This window comes from Alligator mississippiensis, chromosome 5 (assembly GCF_030867095.1).
Source record: "Alligator mississippiensis isolate rAllMis1 chromosome 5, rAllMis1, whole genome shotgun sequence".
NCBI classification, from domain to species: domain Eukaryota; kingdom Metazoa; phylum Chordata; order Crocodylia; family Alligatoridae; genus Alligator; species Alligator mississippiensis.
Window position 1 is genome coordinate 218,809,546 of NC_081828.1, and position 22,107 is coordinate 218,831,652.

The 22,107-nt window shown below is 49.1% G+C and overlaps 1 protein-coding gene across 1 annotated transcript in view; it reads left to right on the plus strand.

Moving 5' to 3' along the window:
• LOC102567736 (uncharacterized) overlaps nucleotides 1–21,889 on the plus strand; it is a 43,798-nt gene extending 21,909 nt beyond the window's left edge. Inside the window, exons 5-7 of the mRNA XM_019494500.2 lie at nucleotides 1,601–2,365; nucleotides 18,016–18,102; nucleotides 20,849–21,889. Of these exons, the coding sequence (XP_019350045.2) occupies nucleotides 1,601–2,365; nucleotides 18,016–18,102; nucleotides 20,849–21,816 (1,820 nt within the window). The 3' untranslated portion in view covers nucleotides 21,817–21,889. The remainder of the gene's footprint in view (nucleotides 1–1,600; nucleotides 2,366–18,015; nucleotides 18,103–20,848) is intronic.
• The last annotated feature ends 218 nt before the right edge of the window (nucleotides 21,890–22,107 follow it).

The following is a 22,107-nucleotide window of genomic DNA, read 5'->3' on the forward strand; positions in this document are numbered from 1 at the left end:
AATTGTAAACAAAACTTAAAGGATCATCACGCCCCTTTATAAATCCATGATCACACCTTGAATCCTGTGCCCTGTCTGGTTCCCACACCTCAGAAAGAATAGATACAAACTAGAGAAGGTCCACAGAAGGACAACAAGGATAGTAAGTGGTAAGGAGGGCCTTCCATATGAGTAGACTAAAGGATCCAGGCCCGGTCAGTTTAGAAAAGAGACACTTGAGGGGGGACATGAGAAAGATTTATCTTCACCAGCTGGTATTCTGTAAAGGAAATGGGGATTTATTATGTACCATCTCTTACAATACAAGACTTTGGGGGAGGCCCTTTGCCTTTCCCAACCCCAGGTGTGGAGGAGGTCCCTGAGGAGCCCTTATTTTTTGCCCTTTCCCTGGGTCCTTTGTGGGGTCACCAGGGTCCCTCTTGGTGAGTTTGGCTAGAAGGATCCCCCTGGTCCTGCTGGCTCCCCACTGGTTCCTAGCCAGCCCCTGCATTGGGGGCTGATGGGGTGGCAGCCCCATTAGAGAGCTTCTGCCCTGCCATAGCTCAAAGTCGGGGTGAGAATGGATGGGGTGTGAAGGGGAGCTTCTGGGCTCCCCCTCCTCTCAGCAGGGGGCTGCAGGGGTCAGGAGGGCTGGGGTAGCTGCCTCCTCCTGGAGGAGGAGAGGTGGAGGCTCAGACTGGCTTGTGGTTGGCAGCATGGAGAGGGAAGTTTGGGGAGGTGCCATGTGTGGGGGATGGGGGTGAAGCTGAGGGCTGGGATTCTGCAATGTTCTTGGTGTCTGGGGTCAGGGGCCAGGACTGGGGGTGGGGACTGACACACACACACACACACACACACACACACACACACACACACACACACACACACGGGTGTGGCTTGCTCAGACTAAACATAAACAGCAGAGGAGAGGGAATGGGACACAGGACTCAGCATGAGTGGGAGACAGGGGGAATACTGAGGCAGCTGGAGCAATGCAGAGGCCATGCTGGCAGGGCAGGGACATCTCAGGCAACTGGCATTAGTAGTGGCTGTGGGGTCCCCACAGACTGCCCAACAACCATCAGCTCAACAGCAGGGGCAGGAAGCAAGAGCTAGGAGCAGAAACAGGTGTGTGGAGGGATTGGCAGCAGAAGCAGCAGCAGCAGAGGTCTGCGGCCAGCCCAGTTGGATTAGGCAAGGGCTGGCCCCATAGGGAGCCAGAAGGAGCTCTCTTTGGGAACAGGGAAATGGCAGAAGCTGCAGCTCCAAAGTGGGGGAGACAGCTCAACGTGGGTCCCTGCCCAGCTTCCGTAGCAGCTAGTAGAAGTGGTGGTTCCCCTTGCTGCTCACAGGTGACTGGGCAAGATGGACCTAGGGGCTTAGAGAGTAAATGGCAGTCCTGATGTTCTTCTATGTTTTTATGCTGCAGAGGGGAAGTTATCGCATTCCTTCCCTGTCTGTAACATCATAAAGTTGAGAGAGGGAGCAGGAGGCAGGTACAACGATGAGAGAAATATTGCGAAACAGTAACGCTTTCTTTCACAACACAAACCCTAAGTTGCATCACACCTGATTTGTTATCTGTGCAGTGATGTTCTCATTCTGTTCAAATCATTCCCAGCAGCCCAAGAGGACGGCAGCCAGAAACAAGAAGAATCAGCATTGAGAATCCTCCTTGTTGGTAAAACTGGAGCTGGAAAAAGTGCCACAGGAAATACCCTCCTTGGGGAGAACAAGTTTGAGTCCAAACTTGGGGCAAAACCAGTAACTTTGGAATGTGCCCAAGGAAGCAGGAAGTGGAATGGGCGTGAAGTTGTGATAATTGACACTGCTGACATTTTCAACCCAAATACGAAAGGGCCAGAAATTTCTCATGCGGTTCATTGCTGCTTCAGGCTCTCCCATCCAGGCCCCCATGCTCTGGTGCTGGTGACCCAGCTGGGCCATTACACAGAGCAAGACAAGGCAGCTGTGAAGCAAGTACAAGCAATATTTGGCCGTGAGGCTCTGAAGTTTGCAGTTGTTTTATTCACTCGGAAAGAAGATTTAGGGGATGGCTCCCTGGCTGAGTATGTGACAAAGTCAAATAACAGAGAGCTCCGAACATTGATTAAAGCCTGCAAGAACCGATACTGTGCTTTCAACAACAAAGCAGAAAAAGGAGAGCGAGATGCACAGGTCAAAGAGCTGATGGAACTGATTGAGGAAATACTGCAGGAAAACGGGGGCAAGTACTGCCCCAATAATCGGTCTGCCCTGGATACTACGTTGAATGAAGAGAGTGGAGCACAAATGAGAGACAGGAGAAAGTCTGAGCCAACTATTAGGCAATATGTTGGACGGAAGTTGGTTAGCTGGTGGCAAGGATGGACTTCCACTGACTATTGAGTAACCCATGGAGAAGGCAAGGATTTTTTGGGTAATATTTTTTATTGGACCAACCATCTAGCTGGGAGGGAAAGAGACAAGCTTTCCTAGTGCCCTTCCTTGGGACTCTGAAGAAAAAAAAATAAAAGCAAACACCCACTGTAGCATGGAGAAAGCATCATCCACTATAAGAATAGTCACCAGGATGACAAAAGGAAGTGGGGCTGGTGCATAGGAATCCTGTTTCAAACACCGGTGTGGACATTCTGGGTTTCTCATTTTTTCTTAAAAATTTGGATTTTGTCAATGTGCACAAGCAGCCACCTCTACTGTCTCCCAAGACTGGCACTTCTCATCACATCAGCCATCGCACCCAAGGGTGGAGCCATGATTTAAAAATGGGGTGCAGGGCCAATTCACCAGCACTAAGGGGAGACTGTGCCCTGATCCCTGCCTCCTTCCACTCTCCACCAGCAGATCTTTCCATGGCAGAAGTAGGTGAGGAGTTTTTTTTTTCAAGTGCCTGAATTAAGTAATCATCTCCCCACGTCTCTGCTCTTGGCACTCCATCCTTTCCCATCTGTGCTTGTGGCATGTCCCTCCCATTTCCCTCTATACCCTTCTGGGCATAGGAAGGGGATGCAAAGATGTGCCTGCTACTGCTGCCTCCGTCCTAGACTCTCCTTCTCTGCTCCAGCTGGGGCTGCAGGGAATGTCTTCACAGGAAGCTGTGCTTGGATGGGACAGGGGCATCTCCAGGCAGAAGGTCCCTTCTTCTGTTCCCTCTTGAAGTGTGGCACCCGGAACTGGATGCAGTTCTCCAACTGTGGCTTGACCAATGCCGCATAGAGGGGAAGGATCACCACCCTGGACCTGCTTGTGATGCATCTGTAAATGCACAACATTTGGAATGCTTCCTTGCATTGGCGGCTCATGTTCATCCTGGAGTCAACAATGACTCCAAGATCCCTTTCTGCCACTGTGTTGACAAGAAAGGTGTTCTCCAGCCTTTAAGTGTGTTGCAGATTCCTTCTCCCCAGATGCAGCACCTTGCACTTGTCTGCATTGAATTCCATCCTATTCTCATCCACCACCTCTGTAACCTGTCTAGATCTAGCTGGATTCTGTCCCTTTCCTCCAGCGTGCCCACCTCGCCCCACAACTTGGTGTCGTCAGCAAATTTGGACCATGTGCTTTCCACACCCACATCCAGATCGCTGATAAAGATGTTGAACAGTGCGGGCCCCAGGACTGAGCTCTGAGGGACTCCACTGCCCACATCCCTCCAGGTAAAAAATGGCCCGTCCACTGCCATTCTCTGGGTGCGACCAGCTATCCAATTTGCCACCCATCTGACTGTGTAGGCATCAATGCCGCAGTCACCGTTTTTTTTAAGAGAATGTGGTGGGAAACCATGTTAAAGGCCTTCTTAAAGTCCAGGAAGATGCCATCCACCCCAACACCCTCATCCAGGGACTTTGTGACCAGATCATAAAAAGAAACCCGGTTAGTCAGGCAAGACCTGCCCTCAGTGAACCCATGTTTGTTGTCACTGAGCATTACCTCCCCTGCTTGGCCCTTGCAGATGTGCTTCTTGATAATTTTCATAAAGGTCTTCCCAAGGACCGAGGTAAGACTGACTGGCCTATAATTGCCAGGGTCCTCCTTTCTCCCCTTCTTGTAAATGGGGACCAGACTGGCCCTTTTCCAATCCTCTGGTACCTGGCCAGTGCCCCACGAGTGCTCATAGAGCCATGCCAGGGGCCCCGCTATGACCCCCACTGATTCCATCAGCACCATCAGGTGAAGAGCATCTGGACCTACTGATTTAAACACATCCAGCCCCCCCAAAAGTTCCCTAACTAGGTCATCCTTGACCCTAGGCATAGCAGTGCCTCCCCTGGGTCCATCTGCAATTCTAGTGGGGGAGGTGTCCTGGTCCCTGTTTGGGAATATGGGGGCAAAGAATTCATTTAAAGAGGTCAGCTTTTTCATTTGCCACAATCACCAGATTGCCAAGCCTATCCTGTAGGAGCCCCACATTACCCGGTGCCTTCTTCTTACTATGTATTTGGAAAAGGATGTTTTATTATCCTTAATTGTGGTCACTAGCCCTAGATCCATCTCTGCCTTGGCCTTCCTAACAGCCTCCCTGCAGTCCCAAGCAATGGAGGTGTAATCCTCCTTGGTGATAGCCTCTTGCTTCCACTGTTTGTACACCTCCTTTTTTGCCTTCAGGCATCCCTGGATGCCTTTGCTGAGCCATGGGGGCTACTTAGCACTTCTGCCCCCCTTGGTGTGCATTGGGATTGACTCCCTTTGAGCTTGGAGGATCGTTTCCTTGCAGGACAACCACCCGTCTTGGACTCCCATCTCATTGAAGCTCTGAGACCCCAGTGCCTCTCCTACTAACCTTCTTAGCTTACAGATGTCAGCCCTCCTGAAGTTGAGGACCTCTGCCTTCCTGCTTGCTTTCACCACCTTGCACTGGATAGTAAATTCCAGCAGGCAAGAACTTATTTCAAATATCAACAAGTCTGTGATATGCCTAACAAAATTCATCATTGTTCTTTGCCTGGTGTAGCATGCATGGTTGTCATGGGAGACTTCAACTACCTGGGCATCTTGTGGGAAGAGCACTTGGCCAAATCTGAGTGGTTGAAAAGCTTCCTCGTGTGTGGACAAGCTCCGTCCAACTCAAGGAGTCTGTGCACTAACAAGAGGTAAAGCACTGCTAGACCTGGTACTGGGAAAGGGGGATGATCTAATCAGTGACCTAATAATCGAGGGAAGCTGGGAGACAGTGACCACGAGCTGATCACTTTCACTATCCACTACAAAGCTGGCAAGTCAGTCAGCAATACTGAAGTCCTCAACTTTAGGAAATCTGACTTTGACAAGCTCAGGAGGCTTGTTGGTAAGGCCTTCAGGGACCACAACTTGATGGGGAGGGGAGTTAAGGATGAGTGGTTGCTCCTTAAGGGAAGTGATCCTGAAAGCACAAGTGATGTCCATCCCATCTCAGAGAAAAGGTAAAAAAAGGGAACAGCAACCCCCTTGGCTCTGCAGGGAACTTGTGGACCTCCTGTGTCTAAAAAGAAAGACCTATAAAGGATGGAAGATTGGAACCACCACAAAGGAGGAATATTCTGTACTGGTCCAGACCTGTAGGGAGAGGAAAGCTAAGGCTGCAACCAAATTCCAACTGGCTACATGTATTAAGGACAATAAAAGTCTTTTTTTTTTTAAATATGTGGGGAGTCAGAAGAAAAACAAGGGTAACACTGGACCCCTGCTAAACCAAATGGGACAGCTGACAACCAACACCCAGGGAAAAGGCAACCTGCTTAATGGGCATTTTGCATTGGTTTTTCACCAGCCCCAAGGGACCTCCCTGCTTCAGATGATGCAGGATGGCCAGGGTGAGGGTGAATTTTTACCCTTCATCACTGTAGACAATGTAAAGCAGGGGTGGGGAAAATATGGCCTGCAAGCTGGATCCAGCCCACAAGGCCATTCTATCTGGCCCGTGGGACCCCTAAAAATTTTAGAAAATTAATATTCATCTGCCCTTGTTTCTTGTAAAAAATGACAGGAACCAGGGGCAGTAGGACCCAGGGGAAACCCGGCAAGGTCCCACAACAGCAGGGCCTGCCCAGCCCCACCCCCCCCAGCTGGAAGTCTCAGCAGAGGCTTCTGGCCTGGGACCACGTAGCTGCCTGACCCTGGAACCTCAGGTAAGGGGGTGGATCCCAGGCAGGGAAGGAGCCCTGGGAAAAACTGAGCACTGGGGGAGGGGGGTGGAAAGTAGCTCCTCACCTGCCCCATGACCAGTGCCTTGCACTGCAGCTAGTTGCAGCCCGTGTGGGGATGCCTGTGTCTGTTCTGGACAGCCTGCAGTAGGGAGCGCCGTCCATGGGCTGCGTGAGGGGCCACTTAACGCCCCCCCCCCCATGCTCAGCTTTTCCCTGGGCTCCTTCCCTGCTCCTTCCCAGCACAGGGAAAAGTGGCCCTTCCCCTACCCTGTGGCTGGCGCTCCCTGCTGCAGCCCACATGGGGCTGTCTAGAGCAGGCACAGGCAGCCCCATGTGGGCTGTGAGTGGCTGCAGGACAGGTTGCCAGGCACGGTTCAGGTGAGGGGCTGCTTCCCCCCCGCCCCCACTCAGCACCACCTTGTAACCCGACCCCACTGCCGGCCTGGGCCCCAAGCCAGCTCTTGGCTCACCCGCTGGGGCTGCACGTGGTGACAGCAGCTGCAGCCCCTCCACTTGCCACACAGGGCAGTGTTTGCCACCACCACCTGTGGGCTGCCCAGCATGCAAGCAGCAGCCACAACTGCCCAGAGTGCCAAGCGGGGAGGGGGCTCAGGAGCTGCACACAGCCCTGACGAGCGAGCCCAGAGCTGGCACCAGGGCTGGGTTACAAACTGGTGCCGAGTGTGAGGAAAAGCAACCCCTTGCTCACCCTATGCTCTGTGCTGCAGCCACTCGCAGCCCACATGGGACTGCCTGTGCCTGCTCCAGAGAGCCCTGTGTGGGCTGCAAGCACCTGCAGCAGGGAGCGCCCACCATGGGGTAGGCACGGGACTGCTTTTCCCCATGCCCAGCACCAGCTTCTTCCCTGCTGGCAAGCAGGGGGTCAGGGCTGTGTATTGCCCCCCCCATACCATGGGGCTGGGGGGCACTGGGAGTGAATGGGTGGGGAGCCAGTGGGAGTATGGGGCCCACACTGGTGTCCCAGGGACAGTGCTGGCAGGCCCCAGAGCAGGGTGCCAGGAACGCGGGGTCCCAGCCGGCAGGGGCTCTATGGAGCTGGGCCAGCTCCCCCCTCTCCCTGCTAGCCTGTGCTCCTCTTTGGGCCCCACCAGTGCTGGTCCTGGGACATTGGTCCCAAGACATTGGAACATTGGTCCCAAGATGGTGACCAGGAGGTGGAGCTCCTGTCAAGGGGCAGGGAACCTGTCAAGGGGCAGGGCTACCCATTCGGCCCTTGATAGCCTGCCAAAACTGGGTGAGTGGCCCTCCGCCCAAAATAATTGACCTCCCCTGAGTTAGACCCACATACACACACACTAACAGAGTATGTTTGAGCAGGCTGGGTCCAACCGATCAGCACTTTCAGCTGATATCCTCATGCACCTCAAAACTCAGCATGTCCCAATCTATTGTCACAATGGTCCTAGTAGTAACTCCCTTGATGAACAGACCCCACCATAGTTTTGGGCATTACAGGTATCTTATTGCCAAGTATGTGAACGTATGATGATACCAATATTAATAGCCATACAAGAGAGACAAATAAAACAGTTACAATATTACATGGTTTCAATTACTTATTTGGGGAAGTCTAGCTCAAGTTTGATTAGAAAAGTCAGGTTTAGAAAGCTGTGCCTGGAGCAAGAGAGTAAAAGTCAGGTTCTGACCGACAGACAGACACAGACAGACAGACAGACACAGGTGAGCACTCAGCGAAGCTTGAACCAGTCGAGGTTCCCAGGTGTTTGTTGGAGCTTGCAGACAGGCAGAGTTCTAAGCACAATCATTGAAGGGATTCCAGGCAGAAAGGAGTGGAACTGGTGCAGCTTTTGGATCCAAGCCCCAGGATAGAAACTAGAACTTGGCTAGGGGTTTTTGTAGAGAACTAATATAATAGGAACTGATCACTTCTGACTATGGGTGACATTACTCTGAGGGAGCTCACAATACAGACTGGCAGATTCAGTGTTTTGGGTACCAATAAAGGAGTCATGACTAGAATTGGTCTGACAACTGCTGAGCTGAGTGTGTGTAGATGTGGGTTGATTAGCATTTGGAGCAGGGATTCCCCATCATTCATTGCTTCCCTGCTTCTCTGGTCTCAGAGTTCAGTGAGGTACTTGCCTTGGAATCTCTGTTCTCCATTCTGCATGCTAATGAAGGTGTATGCCTATCCCATCATTCATTTAAATGAGTTGTCATGCGGTTCCATCTTAGATGTAAATGAGACCAGGGGAGTTCCTTCACTCATCACCCTTGTCGGAAGGGCTTTAGATTTGTCTCCCACTGCATCTTTATTGTCTTTTGTAAGTCCTACCTCTAATTAGCTCTCCTTCAGGTGGGGAGGGGGTGAATCCTTTGTGAGTCAGACAGGCTGTGTACTGTGCCAGGGTTCCCCAACAACATAGAGCTTAGAGGTAACAATGCTGCTCTTTGACCAGTGGCATCCCCCAAAGCTCCGTCCTTGGACCTATACCGTTTATCTTCTTTATTAATGATGTGCCAGAAGTGGACTGGCCAAGTTCACTGATGACACCAAACTTTGGGATAAAGTGTCCTCACCTGAGGATAGGCTGGTGATCCAGGTTGACCTTGACAGGCTCAGAAAATGGGTGGATAAAAACCTATGACATTTAATACTGAAAAATGCAAGGTATTCCACATCGGGGAAACCCCCCCCCCCCACGCCTCACGCTTATAGGCTCAGCCGTGCTATGCTTCTTAACATCAAGGTCAAAAGGGATTTGGGGGTCATGACTGACTACAAGATGAACATGAGCCACCAATGTGATGTCACAGTTGGTAACACAAACAAAACTCTGCCTTGCATCCATAGATGCTTCTCAAGAAATCTCAGGATGTCATCCCTCCACTGTACTCAGCCATGTAGTTGCAGCTGGATGTACTGCATCCAATTCTGGGCTCCACAATTTAAAAAGGATGTGGAAAAGCTTGAGAGAGTCCAGAGAAGAGCCATGCACATGATAAGAAGGCACAAGAACAGCACTTATGATGACAGGCTGAGAGCCATGGGGCTCTTCAGCCTGGAAAAGTGCAGGCTCAGGGGAGTCTTAGTGACTGTCTATAAGTATATAAGGGGTGTACATCAGGATCTGGGGGAAACGCCTGTTCACCAGAGTGCCCCAAGGGATGACAAGGTCCAATGGTCACAAACTCCTCCAAGACCATTTTAGGCTGGGCATAAGGTGAAAAACAAAACAAAAACTTCTTTGCTGTCTGAACCCCTATGGCCTGGAATAGACTCCACACAGAGGTGGTGCAAGCACCTACTCTGGACTCTTTTAAGAAACTTTTGAATGCCTATCTTACTGGGTTCCTTTGACCCTAGCTGACTTCCTGCCCTTGAAGCAGGGGGCTGGACTTAATGATCTTCTGAGGTCCCTTCCATTGGTAATGTCTATGAAATTTATGAAGCCTTCACGCAGAGGTACCTGCAAAGCCCAGCTAGAAACCAAATGCTGGAGGTAGTTGCAAAACTCCTCCAGGCAAGTGCATGAGGAGGAGACAACTTCCAAGGACTCCAGAACTGCAGACAAATGCAGGTCCAGTGACAAGTGGGTTAAATGATATGCGTGGCTGGCTGGCAGAGCTGTAGGCAGCCCCCACAAGGCCCAGGGAGTTCTGGGCCCCTTCAAAAAGGAAGCAACCAGATACAGAGCGTGTTTTTGGTTTTGGATTCAGAAATTAATTAAAGGAAGGAAATTGATCAATCAGTGCTGTGATGTTGATACTAGTTGAGCACTGTCTGGAAGGATAACTAACTGATTGAGGTGGTTAATTTGAATTGAGAAGTACCTGAATAGGCCTGGAGATAGGGGTTTGATTGGTGGTTAATTTAAGTAAATTTAATTTAGTACATATCTGATTCATATATAACTAGCATCTGCTTCCAAGAAGGCCCAAGAGACTTAATCAAAGGAGGAATGAACAAGAGATATGGCCTATAAGAACATCGATCAGGAGAGTGACCGAACAGGTTGCAGGGGAGGAGAAGCCCTGGGAACATACCTTAAAATCTTTCAGTTTCAGTCCATCAGCTAGGCTTCCACCCTCCCTGTATTTCTACATTTATCTTTGTCCTGAATTGAAACAAAAAGGCAAAATATCAAAACTTTTCACAGAATGGAACTGTCTGGAAAAATGCCAGTTCATATTTGACACTGCTGAGCTGCCCCAGTGCATCATGGGACTCCAGAGTGCAGCCCATAAGTTGGGAATGTCCATTATGGATCCAGGATGAGGACTGATTTGTTCTGGCTGTAACAGGAGGGACGGCAGGGTCGCCATGCTAGCCCCTGTCGCCTCCTCTACTGTGCCAAGCTTCGGACTTGCACCCTCCTATTCTCACCTGCCACGACTTTGATGATATCTGTGTTTTTATAGGGAGGCTACCTCTCTTCCACTTGGCCACAGTTCTCCTGCTCCGGGTGTTCTGTATCTCTAAGCCTTATGGGCCTTCTCTGTACGCTGCCCTTCTCACTGGGGCTCTCCGCACCCACACTGGGGCCTTCTCTGTAGTGCTGCCCTCTCACCGGGCTCTCTCCTGTGCAAGGTTACCCCCTCTCACCGGGCTCTTCTTCACAATGCTGCCCCTCACTGGGCTCTTTTCTGGAGCTGGAGTCTGTACCCCTGAACTCCGTGCCCTCACTGGGGCTGGGGTCCTCACTCTACCGTGAGTCCCCTATGAGGCCTCCTCCATCCCCTTATAGCCTCACCCAAACCACCGGTGTAAACAAACTGCAACATAAACACAAGCCCCTGGGCTACAAAGCAAACATAAGCCTCCAGTTAAACTGTGCTCAGGCCTACCAGGGTTCTCTGTCACTCGGTGGGGACAACTCTGCTCTGGCATCCCGGCTCAGCTTCTCTTTTCTTTCTGGCAGGGAGCTCCTTCTGCCTTGGCTACTGGTAGAGAACCACACCCCCCTACCCCCCCCACCCCACCTGGCCACCTGCCTGTAGTTTATATAGGCCAGGCCCTGCCCCTTCTTTCAGCCAGCTAGGCAGGTGTAACCCATTAACCTCCTTTTGTTGCCTTGGTGACCAGCACCTCATGAGCCTTCCTGGCTCTCACAGTAGCAGGCACCTTAGTATCCTGCTACACTGGCATTTGTAGGAAAGCATCATGCAGACCTTACTAAGGCATTAGGTGGCAGAAAGCAATATTCTCTCTTCAGATTCCATACTATTTGTTGCTTTTTTTCTCTGGTCAACACTGTGCTTTTATCTTTCACCCTTTTGCTGTACCTGTATGTGTGTCACTTGGTGTCTTCACATCTCTGACTCCAGTGCACAAATTGCACAGAATGTGTGTAATACCCACAAACCCACTTGGGTTTTTGGTTTTTTTTGCATGTGGGTATTTATTTTATGTGGGCAAGATGGCCCTTGTGTTTTGGCCATCTGCTCAGCACATAGCAAGCTGGAGTCTGTATCTGGGGAAAATAAGTAAAACCCTCTGGCTTTGTTGGTCTGGGGAAGCAGAGGATTCTTCAGGCTGATTAGTTGGGAGAGGGACAGAGGTTTGCTGCTCCCTGACTGGACAAGGCCAGGGTGATGCCATGCAAAGGGATATAAGATGAGCTAAGCCAGTTTTGGTGGAGAAGTTTCTAGGCCAGGAGTGGGCAATTATTTTGGGTGGATGGCCGCTTAATGAGTTTTGGCAAGCTGTCGAGGGTCACATGGATAGCCCTGTCCCTTGACAGGTACCCCGCCCCCTGGTTGCCATCTTGTGACCTGGTGGCAAAGGTCAGGGCTTAGGGGGTGAAACTTCAGAAGTCCCTCCCTGTGCCTGCAGAAGTGCTTCTTTCAGCAAGGGGTTTTGCCATCTTGGAACCAGAAAAATACCAAATTATATTCTAAAAAGCAAACATCTAAAACATTCATTAATTTGATATCAAAAATATTTTTGTCCTGGTTTATATGTGTTTGTGTAATGTGCATAGAGGTGATTGCATATAATAGCTGAAAATGAAGTCTTACTCTTGTATATTGTAGGGGTGTTGGCTTAGACATGGTATTTAAAGGCCTATTGTTGGGGAATTGGCTTATAGGTATAGATATATGCATTATAAAGGGTCAAGATGGGCAGCAGAGGTTAATTGGATTTTTAAAGAGATTGGGACACCCACACAGCTTCTAATGGTCCTGGAAGTAGATGGGCTGTCTAGCACAACAAGGCCAATGGATGGATACAGCCTTAGAATGAAGGAGGGCATGCCATAACACCAGATCACAGCCTTCAAGGCAGACACGTTGTCTAACACAGCAGGTACACATAGTCTAGGAAATAGCCTGGGAAGCAAAGAAGTATATACCATACTATCCCATAGCGCAAGATAAGTGACACTAGCAACAAGCCCCCAGAGCAAAGCGGGGCCTAAGCCCCATTTTTGGAAGAACAGATCAAATTAGGACAAGGCCGGGAAGGCTACATGGACATGTGACCAAAGAGATACAACCAACCAGAGATAGCCACAGAGGAAGAGTCATCAGGAGTCATCAAGGGGGAAGGAGAATACAAAAGCAGGGACTTGAGATTAACAAAGAGTCCCTCCCTTTGTCTTGTCCATCCCTCCCATCCCTTCCTGCTCCTTCTCATCCGTCCCTTTGTCCCATCCTCTGCACCCTGGGAAGTGTCCCTGGGGGAGAGTGTCTGCCTTCTGCCCCCTCCTCTCACAGTACTTGCCTGCCACAACTAAGAAGACGGAAAAATAAGAGGATGTTATTCCCTGCTGGGGAGATAAGATATGGCAGACCACCCAAGTTGGCTGTTGTCACTAGTGCAGGTCTTTATTTAACTTAGCAACAAAAGTATCTCTCTGCTAATTAATTCATTAAAGGGAGGTGGCAGACTAACTGCTTAGTCAGTTACCGTTTCCCCACAGTTCTCGCCTGGGCGGCAGGCTCACCTTGGGCATTGATTTTAGATCCCCTGCTGATCTGAGTCTGCCTGGCGACTGCTTGTTACTCTGGCCATCCTGGTGACTTCTGCAGGCATGGTCCCTCATGCCCCTCTTTGGAGTCTGCATGGTTGCTCGCTAGGCCCTCCGCCCTAGTGGGGATGCCATCGCTTCAACCGTTTCTGGCTAATTCCAGTAGGGAGCTATCAGTGATTCTCACTGCCAACCCCCCTGCTGGCTGTAGTTCATCCCCAAAGGTAAGGGTTCCCTTACCCTTGTCCCTGTCTCACCAGAGAAGGACCATCTTTGGCGCCTTATGATCCTGGGATGACCCCGTTGGTGATCAGTTTCTCAGTCTGCTTTCTTCCAGTGCCCAGAGGGCAATACTTACTGCTGCATCCAACCTTTTATGTCTGATGGTGATGATTAAGCCCTTAACTGCTTCTGGTGTGTGTGCGCCTCCACCTGTGACCTAGTTTCACCTCTAGTTTCTCCCATAGTAACAGGACCTTGGCTAAAGCCCCCTGTTACACACCTCCCTCCTTTTGTCCCCCCAAAACCTCAGATCTGCGAATCTTCCTTGTTCTCATCTCAAGCTGTTGAGCTTGTCACTCTTGTATCCATGTTAGTCATAATTTCTGGGCGTGACAGGAAGTCCACATTCCTGCTTTTTCTTTCTGCCCAATGTTTCACTGAAAAATAAAAAGATTGTAAAGCAAGAAACCATCTCATTATCCTAGCATTATCAGTTTGACGGTTTGCAGCAGCACAGGGGAGCATGATCTGTTATTAGCATGAACTTCTGGCTGAGTAAGTAATACTGAAATAGTTCTACCCCCCACCTCATAGCTAGACACTCTCTCTCAATTGTAGAGTGTCTTGTCTCCACGGGAGTTAGCTTTTTGCTAGAGAAGGCTATGAGCCTCTCTTCTCCCTCATCTTCTTGCAAATGGATGGCTCCTAATGCTGTGCCGGAGGCATCTGATTGTAAAAAAAAGTGTTTCTAAAGTTGGGTGTATATAGCACCAGGTGTTGGCACAGAGCTGTCTTTACTTGTTTGAAGGCCAGGATGGCCCTAGAATTCCACTGCTGTCTGTTTTTCCACCCCTTTGTCATCTCCGTCAGAGGTGCAGCTTTCTCTGAAAAGTCCTTGATGAAATGATGGTAATAATTAGCAAAACCCAGGAAAGATTGTAACTGTTTGAGGGTTTGTGGTAGTGGATGTTGTCTGATAACCACCACATTATCAGTGAGGGGTTTTATTTTCCCTTATCCTTCCATAAACCTGAGGTACTAGGTTTCCCTCTTTCCTAGGGTGCACTTCCAGGAATTTGTGGGTAATCCAGCTTGATGGAGCTTGTTGAGGATCTCCTGTAGGTGTTGGCAGTGGATTTCCAAGTTGGGGGAGAAGACAATAATATCATCAATATACGCAACTGTGTACTCTTGATGGGGCCCAGCAAATGGTCCCTCAGCTGTTGGAATGAGGCTGCTGCCCCATGGAGCCTGAAGGGCATCTGTCTAAATTGGAACAAGGCCCAGGGTCTTCCAAGGGCTGTTTTTTCTTTGTCAGCGGGGGCCATTGGAATTTGCTAATATTCCTTGGTGAGAGAGGGGAGGCAGAGAGGAGACACATGCCTTCACCAACAAAAAACTGCCTGAGAAGCAAAGAGTCTTTAGGAAGTGTAACAAGAACTGGGTTTTTGGTTCTTCATTTCAGTTTCACTCTTGAAAGACATGATTTCCTTTACTGGAAGGGCTGCACATTGTCTATAATTTGGTTACTCTGTGCCAGTCCCAGTACACATGTTCTGGCTTCAGCTTGTACATGCAGCCTTCAGCTCACAAGGCTGACACTGGTCAATGCTGTAGCAAAGCTTTAGTGTGAGCAGTGTATGCACTAATCAGTGCTTGGACTAACCAGGTCTCCAGTGAGACCCCCAAATGCTTCTCATCTTCATGGAGACCAAAGTAAAGTGTGGGTTTTCTCTGGGATTCCTGCAGTAATGGACTGATAATCACCTTTTGGAGTTTTGGGTGCAGCGAAGGGTGTGGACTGCTGCACTCAGTTTGGACCTTGCTATCTTTTGTCTCTCTGGTTTCCTGCTATTTCTTAGTTGGGGTGAGGGGTTTCCATTTCCACCCATATGTTTACAGCCTCTTCTGTTTGTTATTTCTTGACACTCCTGTTGCATTTCTACTCTAAAAGGAGTGTGGATTAGACTGCTGATTTGTGGCTGTTATTCATGGATGTGGGCTTTTATTGAGGCTTTCCAACACACTGTCAGTGTATGCATGCCCAGAGGCTGATTCTCAGCTATACCATAATGAAGCATGAAAGAGACCTAGCATGGGCTGGCCCACTATTTTGTTCAAGGGGGATGGAGGCCTCACCATCTGGTGCAGGAGGTGTTTCAGTGTGGGATTGCTGCGATAAAGTTCTTCTAAAATGCCATGTGAAGCCTTGAGGAGACAGGTCATCAGCAGTGGACACCATGTGCTGTGAAGCTGCATCACGGCAGTGTTCATAGAGCTTGTGTCACAAACCTCATTTGTTCTCCATGACCATTGTGACTGGGCATTTCATGGAAGGGCAACATCTGATCTAAGAGCAACACGAGGACAGATGAGGATTTCTTTAGGGGACAGAGTTGGGATACAGTTGGACAAGCTTTCCCATGCAAGGCTCTTGTTCTTCGTGCTTGGGGCATTTCACACACCAGGGTGCAGCGTGGCTTTTGAAAAGTCCCATCAGTTCAATCCACCTTTCCCCTGGAATGGGCAGCGTTTGAACTATTCATCCTGGTTCAGGCTGTTCACAGTTACGCAGCAGAAACTCCAGTTTCATTTTGAACACTCTTATCTGCTGCTGTTCTTCACACACCCTTCCCTGCAGCATTCAGAGCAGCTCCTGTGGCTTATGGTATTGGCTGCTGGGTAGCAGCAGCCCAGCCCCTGCCTGTATGTGAGTGGCAGTTTCCACCAATAGAGCCCTCTCTCTCTTTTTTGTTTTACACCAGTTTATGTTGTGAAGCCATTGCTGAAAAGGAGAAGTCAGAAGAGCCAGGTCATTTCTGTGCAGGCAAGCTGCTTGGAGCATGAGGCAGACATTGGAAACACCTGAAAAGCTGAAGGCACAGCACTAATTTGATCTCCCAGCTGGAGCAGCACCCCAAAGGTAATGTGCGTAAGGGGAGAGGGATTTAGGGGCAGAAAGGAAGTGTATTGATCTGACTAGAAAGTGTGCCATAGAGAATGAAAGTACAGATGAGCAAGCTGGACAGACTGCCAGCACTCAGCTGATTTCTTTGTTCTTAATATCAGTGGGTGCATCTACACTTGAGCTTTACTGCCGTGTAGACTTCTCAGCTCCATAGGAAAGCATCACAGTCTATATGTACGCTGGTATCATGGCACAGTAACTTAATTAACTCCACCATAAGATAGTAGCATTAGGAACAGTAATTAAGTGGAAGTAAATGCATGTGTAATCAGTGATTGCAGGCATAAATTGCACCCGGTCAAAACAGGCAGCAGGGGCCATATTCCTGCCTGCCACCTAGCCACATGGCTTCACAATTTCAACACTCTCATACCCCAGCCAGCTGCCTCACTGCTCACCGCCGCCTCTTGGAGCCTGGGGCTGATCCCACATGCCTTCTTCCAGCCCAGGCTGCTCCACCCCTCCTCAAAGTGCTGAGGGGTGGAGTAGGAGCTGTCCCAGGAGCACATGTAGACACTGCACTTGGGAGCAGTGTACTGTGGCACGAAGTACACTGGAGTTTATCATCTCACCTTAAGTTCAGGTTCATTTGTACCCACCGTGTATGAAGCCTGTCTTCAGGAATCCCAAAGCTGAAGCGTATAGAAGGAGGGAAGCACACAGCTTACTAGGGAAGGCTCCAAATTGTTCTAGAGATCTTCAGCTGCCCAAAGCTTTCCACCCTGCTCTTAAAAACCTCCAAGGATGGATATCCCACAAGCTCTCTGGGCAGCCTGTGCTCTTGCTGAACCACCTACAGAGTGATACAGTTTCTCCTGATCTCCAAACTAAAGTTCCCTTGCTGCAATTTGAGACCATTGCTTCTTGTATTCCTGTCTTATTCTTGGTGCTCCTAGGCTTCCTGTGAAATAAGTGCACCTCTGAGCACAGATTGAAACAGGGGGGCTTCCAGGTACACTGGCATTCTCTCTGTCCTGTATGTTGTTCTATCCCTATTGGTAATAAGTTAACATTATTAAGAGTGCTGACTCTGATTTTATTCTGTGGGGAGAGTGATTCCAGAATGAAAGAAGAGGAAGGCAGAGACTGAGAAAGAGGTCAGGATAAAATGGATGAGCTTGAGTTCACCAAAACTTGTGCTCTCTCTATACTTTCTCTAGCTAGTCTATAAAGTTATAGATCTACCCTGCCTGATTTCAGACTAACATGGTTGACATAGTTAACTACCTCTCTGTGGAGAAAAGAAGAACATTAGAAATACTATTTACTGGGTTAGGCCTCAGGTTAATCCAGACCAGTTTCCTGTATCTCACAGAGTGTCTCTAAAGGACACAGTAATTTATGCAGGGCCTGTGCAGACTAATCTGTCCCCTGCCCATCTTTCACCGGTACTTCCAGTAAAATAATTAATCCTATAACATGCTGTAAAAAAATTCAGGTATGTGGGCTTCAGTACTTATCCTGCCCTTGAGAATATTAAATATGAATATTTGATTGGGAAAATCATGGTAGCTGAGTGGATTTGCATTATAGCTGCAAAAGGGAGTCCCTATTCTCAGAAAACTTCTACTTTGTTAAATTTCATACAATGAAGGTGCTTAATTTTATATGTGCCTAATCAATCAACAACACTTAGCCAAGTGGGACTGAAGCCCTCCCCATACACATACACACACAAAGCACATATAAAGCTCTCCACATCCCTTACTGGTGGGCAAGTGATTACTAGCACCTTGGAATTTTTCTTTTAGAAATTATTTTTCCGTAGTGTTTCTAGGTGAAGCTGGTCTGTTGCAGATATTCCAGGGAATTATGGAAGAGAGTCTTCAGGAGAGAGATGAAGAAACTCCACAGGGTAAGAAACCAGCACCTGTATATGTGTAACTGGGGCAGATAGCAGTGATCCTAAGGACCACTGTTGTGAACTCCCCTTTGCACTTTCCCTTTTAAAGGGTCCTTGTAGCATCAATCTCTAGCAGTATCATAGTTTGCATCAGGTCTCTGACATCTGGCAAGATAAAAGGCCTCAGACAACTGAAATGGTCTTTCTTCTTTCCACACAAGTTCTCTGAGGGGCAGCTATGAAATCATTCATTAAGCCACCACTGCTCCTCTCCTGATTACATTTCTCAGTCAACAGCACAGCAACCAGCCCTCAGACTGCCCTGGAGTTGCCCACATAGCAATAGTGATGGGCTGGGGTGAGCTGAGCTGAATGGGGCTGAGCCAACTAAGGCCCAGACTAATGTTCGTCTAAGTGGATTAGGGTGGAAGTTTGCTAAAAGTTTTAGTTTTGGGTTTTTTTTAACTATTTAGTAACTTGGAATCTATGGGAGCATACACACGTGCAAGTATGTGCGCTTGTAACAGCTGAAATAGAAGTGGTGCAAATTTGAGCCAGTGGACTGTGGCTGCAAGGTTGGCCTTTGAATGGCACTACTGCCATGTGTGCCCCCTGGCTGGCCATTTGGGCAGCTATTGCCCCAAAGAAGTTCCCTGTGTGCCGGCCTGCTTTGAAATGTCAAAACATGTCCTCCTGGCCCCAGTTGGCCAGAAGGTCATCCACCTCTGGCCAGGTCCAAGGCGCCAGCTCTGAGCAGGCAGGGTCCTGCCACTGGCCTCCCTAGCAGGAATTCTGGTGTTCCGTATCTGAAAACTGAAAAATCCCTGAAAAAAATTCCCAAAGTCACTGTGTAAAATACCTTGAAATCCATGTTCCTCCACAATTAAAAGAAAAGACCCCTATATAGAGAGAGGAAGACAGAGAGACAGCGATCAGTTGGGCAATGTTTTATTGATATATCTATAGTATTAAAGCAATTTGGGAGCCTACCACTGTCTCTATCATCATAATAATAAAGTGAATTCTAAATACCTATATGTTTTTCTGCTCCCCATAGGGGCCACAGCCCCCCAACAGGGGCTACAGCCCTCCACAGGGGCTACAGGGGTTACAGTCCCCCCCCACAGGAGCCACAGCCCCCCAACCGAGGCCAAATGGCCCCTGCAGGGGCTACCTCCCCTGCAGGGCCAACATGCCCCACCCCTGCTTGTACTCCCAGCCCCCAGGTTGCTGCCCACCTGGCTCCATCCTCCACCAGCTCCTGCATCCCCCCTGGAGGCTTCCCCATTCTCTGCTTGCCCAGCCCTATTCCCTGCTTGCACCTCAAGCCCCCTATGGCTTCCCCTCCACAAGCCTCCAGCACTTAAAAAAAAAGCCTCTACTCACCACAGAAGCAAGGGCTATGGGGACTCCAGGGCCTCCTGGCAGAGCACCCCATGCAGCATGGGGCAGTGGGGAGCAGAAGGGCCTGGGCTGGGGCCACTGGGACTGTCTCCCTGCCCCGTGCTGTGCAGGGGTGGTTGGCGCAGTGACCCCAATGGCAGCTGCTCCTGCTGGTGAGTGAGGGTTTTGTTTTTGTTTTTGTTTTTTAATGGCTGGGATGCTGGGGCATGGAGAAGCAGTGATGGCAGGGCTCAGGGGGCAGGCAGGGGATGGGGCCAGATTGGGTAGGGATCAGAGAGGTTTGGGGGGGGTGAGGAGGGATGGGGCTGGGTGGGGCAGAGATTAGTGAGGCAGGCAGGCAGGGGATGGGGCAGGTGGGGCAGAGATTGGGAGGCTCAGGGGGCAGATGCAGGGTGGGGCCAGGTGGGGCAGGCATCAGGAGGCTCAGGGGGAAGGGAGTAGATGGGGCCAGGAAAGGCACCAACTGAGGGGCTGGGGGAGCAGGCAGGGCCAGCGGAGGTGCCCCCCATGGTCCCCTCCCCCCTCCTCCAGCCCCCAACCCCTTACCTGCAGTGGAGCCTGGGTCCAGCTCCCTGCAGCTGGCCTGTTGCTTGCTCTTCATGGGCGTGCTACCAGAGCATCTCTATGGAGGACCCAGCCTCTGTTTGCTTTAGGGCACTGCCCTGTTTTTCTTTCTGTGCATTTTTTTTTAATACCCTGGATATCTAGGGGTCTAATTTTGCCCCTGTGCTTCAAATTTGCAGTGCAGGGAATATTTTATCATTCCTGCACATGCCTCTTGCAGCATTTCGAAGGGCTTTGAGACTCTGTAAGACACTTGTGCACGCTCATCTGGACATGCCCTAAGGGTCATAGGTGGGTGCTGGATCAGGGAGAATAAGGCAGGTATTTTCTATAATCTTCCCACAGCCAGTGAACAGTTATGTGGAACCTAATTTCTATTCTAGTCTTGGGTCTTCAGGGACTGGAGACTCCATCAAATACAAACCTGAGGGCTCTTTTGTGGGAATAAAATTTACTGATGTCTTGGAATTGGGCTTCAGCCCATGAAAGTGTAGGTTCTGCCTCTATAACTTATTTAGTCAGTCTCTAAAGGTGTATATCTACCAAACCTTCTGACTCAATGCAGACAAACAGGACTAACTATCTCTCTCTGAATTGGATAATGTCAACAGACTTGCTTCATTTTCAGAATAAGTCCAAATTTCTAACTGAGTGTGTCCCTTAGTAGTATTATTTTAAAACAAGTTAATTAAAAAATGTTTGTTTGTATAACATGGAGACACTACAACCCACCAATCTCTGTGTTTCCTGTGCCATGCACTGTTGTGACAGCTGAATTTGTTTCCAACAGACCCAAGAAATGGCGAACGATACACAGTGGACTCAGAGCTGAGGATTGTTCTAGTTGGTAAAACCGGTGCAGGGAAAAGTGCCACAGGAAACTCCATCTTAGGTCAGAAAATGTTTGAGTCCAGTCTTTCAGCAAAGTCAGTCACCCAGGAATGCAGCAAGAAGGAAAGGCTCTGGAGACAGAAGAAAGTTGTTGTTGTTGATACTCCTGGCATTTTTGACACAAATAAACCCGCAGAGGAAATTTATCGTGAGATCAGCCACTGCATCTTGGTTTCCTCCCCGGGGCCTCATGCTATAGTACTGGTGGTACCCCTAGGCCGCTACACCAAGGAGGAACAAGAAGCAGTCAAAAGAATACAAAACATTTTTGGAGAAGGAGCCTTGAGATACATGATCCTGCTGTTCACCCGCAAAGATGATCTGGAGGGTATGAATCTGGAGGAATATTTAAAAGAGTCCAGGGTGGCTGGCATTCAGGAGCTGATCAGCAAGTTTGGACAAAGTTACTGTGCATTCAACAACCGAGCCACTGGAGAGGAGCAAGAGACCCAGGTCAATGACCTGCTGACGATGATAGAGAAGAAGGTGCAGGAGAACGGTGGCACATGCTTCACAAATGAGCAGTATGATTTTGCTGAGAAAAAGCTTCAGGAAGAAACCAATCTTCTGAGGAGAAGGTATGCAGAGGAGCTAGAAATGAAGATGAAGAAGATGCAGTTGGATCACCAAAAGGCAATGCAAAAGCTAGAAGAAGAACTCAAGAAGGTAAAAGAAGAAGTCAAAATGTTGCCAGAAATGAAAGCCCTGGAAGAAAAGCATCAGCAGGACTCAGAAAAAATCAAGAAGCATTATGGGAAGAAACAAGAAGAGGCCAGGGAAGAAGTGGAGCGGGGCCCAATATTAGAAATAATTCAGAAAGCATTTGTGCTTCTGGTTAAAGTAATTGAGAAATGGTATTTGGATTGAAGTGCATATATTCCTCTCTTCCCTGAGCTTTGACACCGTATGGTGACAAATTTAAATAAAGCTCATGTTCTTAGCTTTGGGCCACTAATTGAATAGCTTTGGGATTCAGTACAAATTTATAAACCATATTTTTAATTGTTCCAATAGACATAGCAATCAGGGAATCAGTATATTGGATTCTGCCTCAGTGGGGCTTTGTCTCTATTTTTCAGTTCTCCAGCACATTCAGACAAAGCATCATTTCCTTAAAGTCCTCCCTCCTGCCCATTACAGCATAAGAAGTTTTCATTT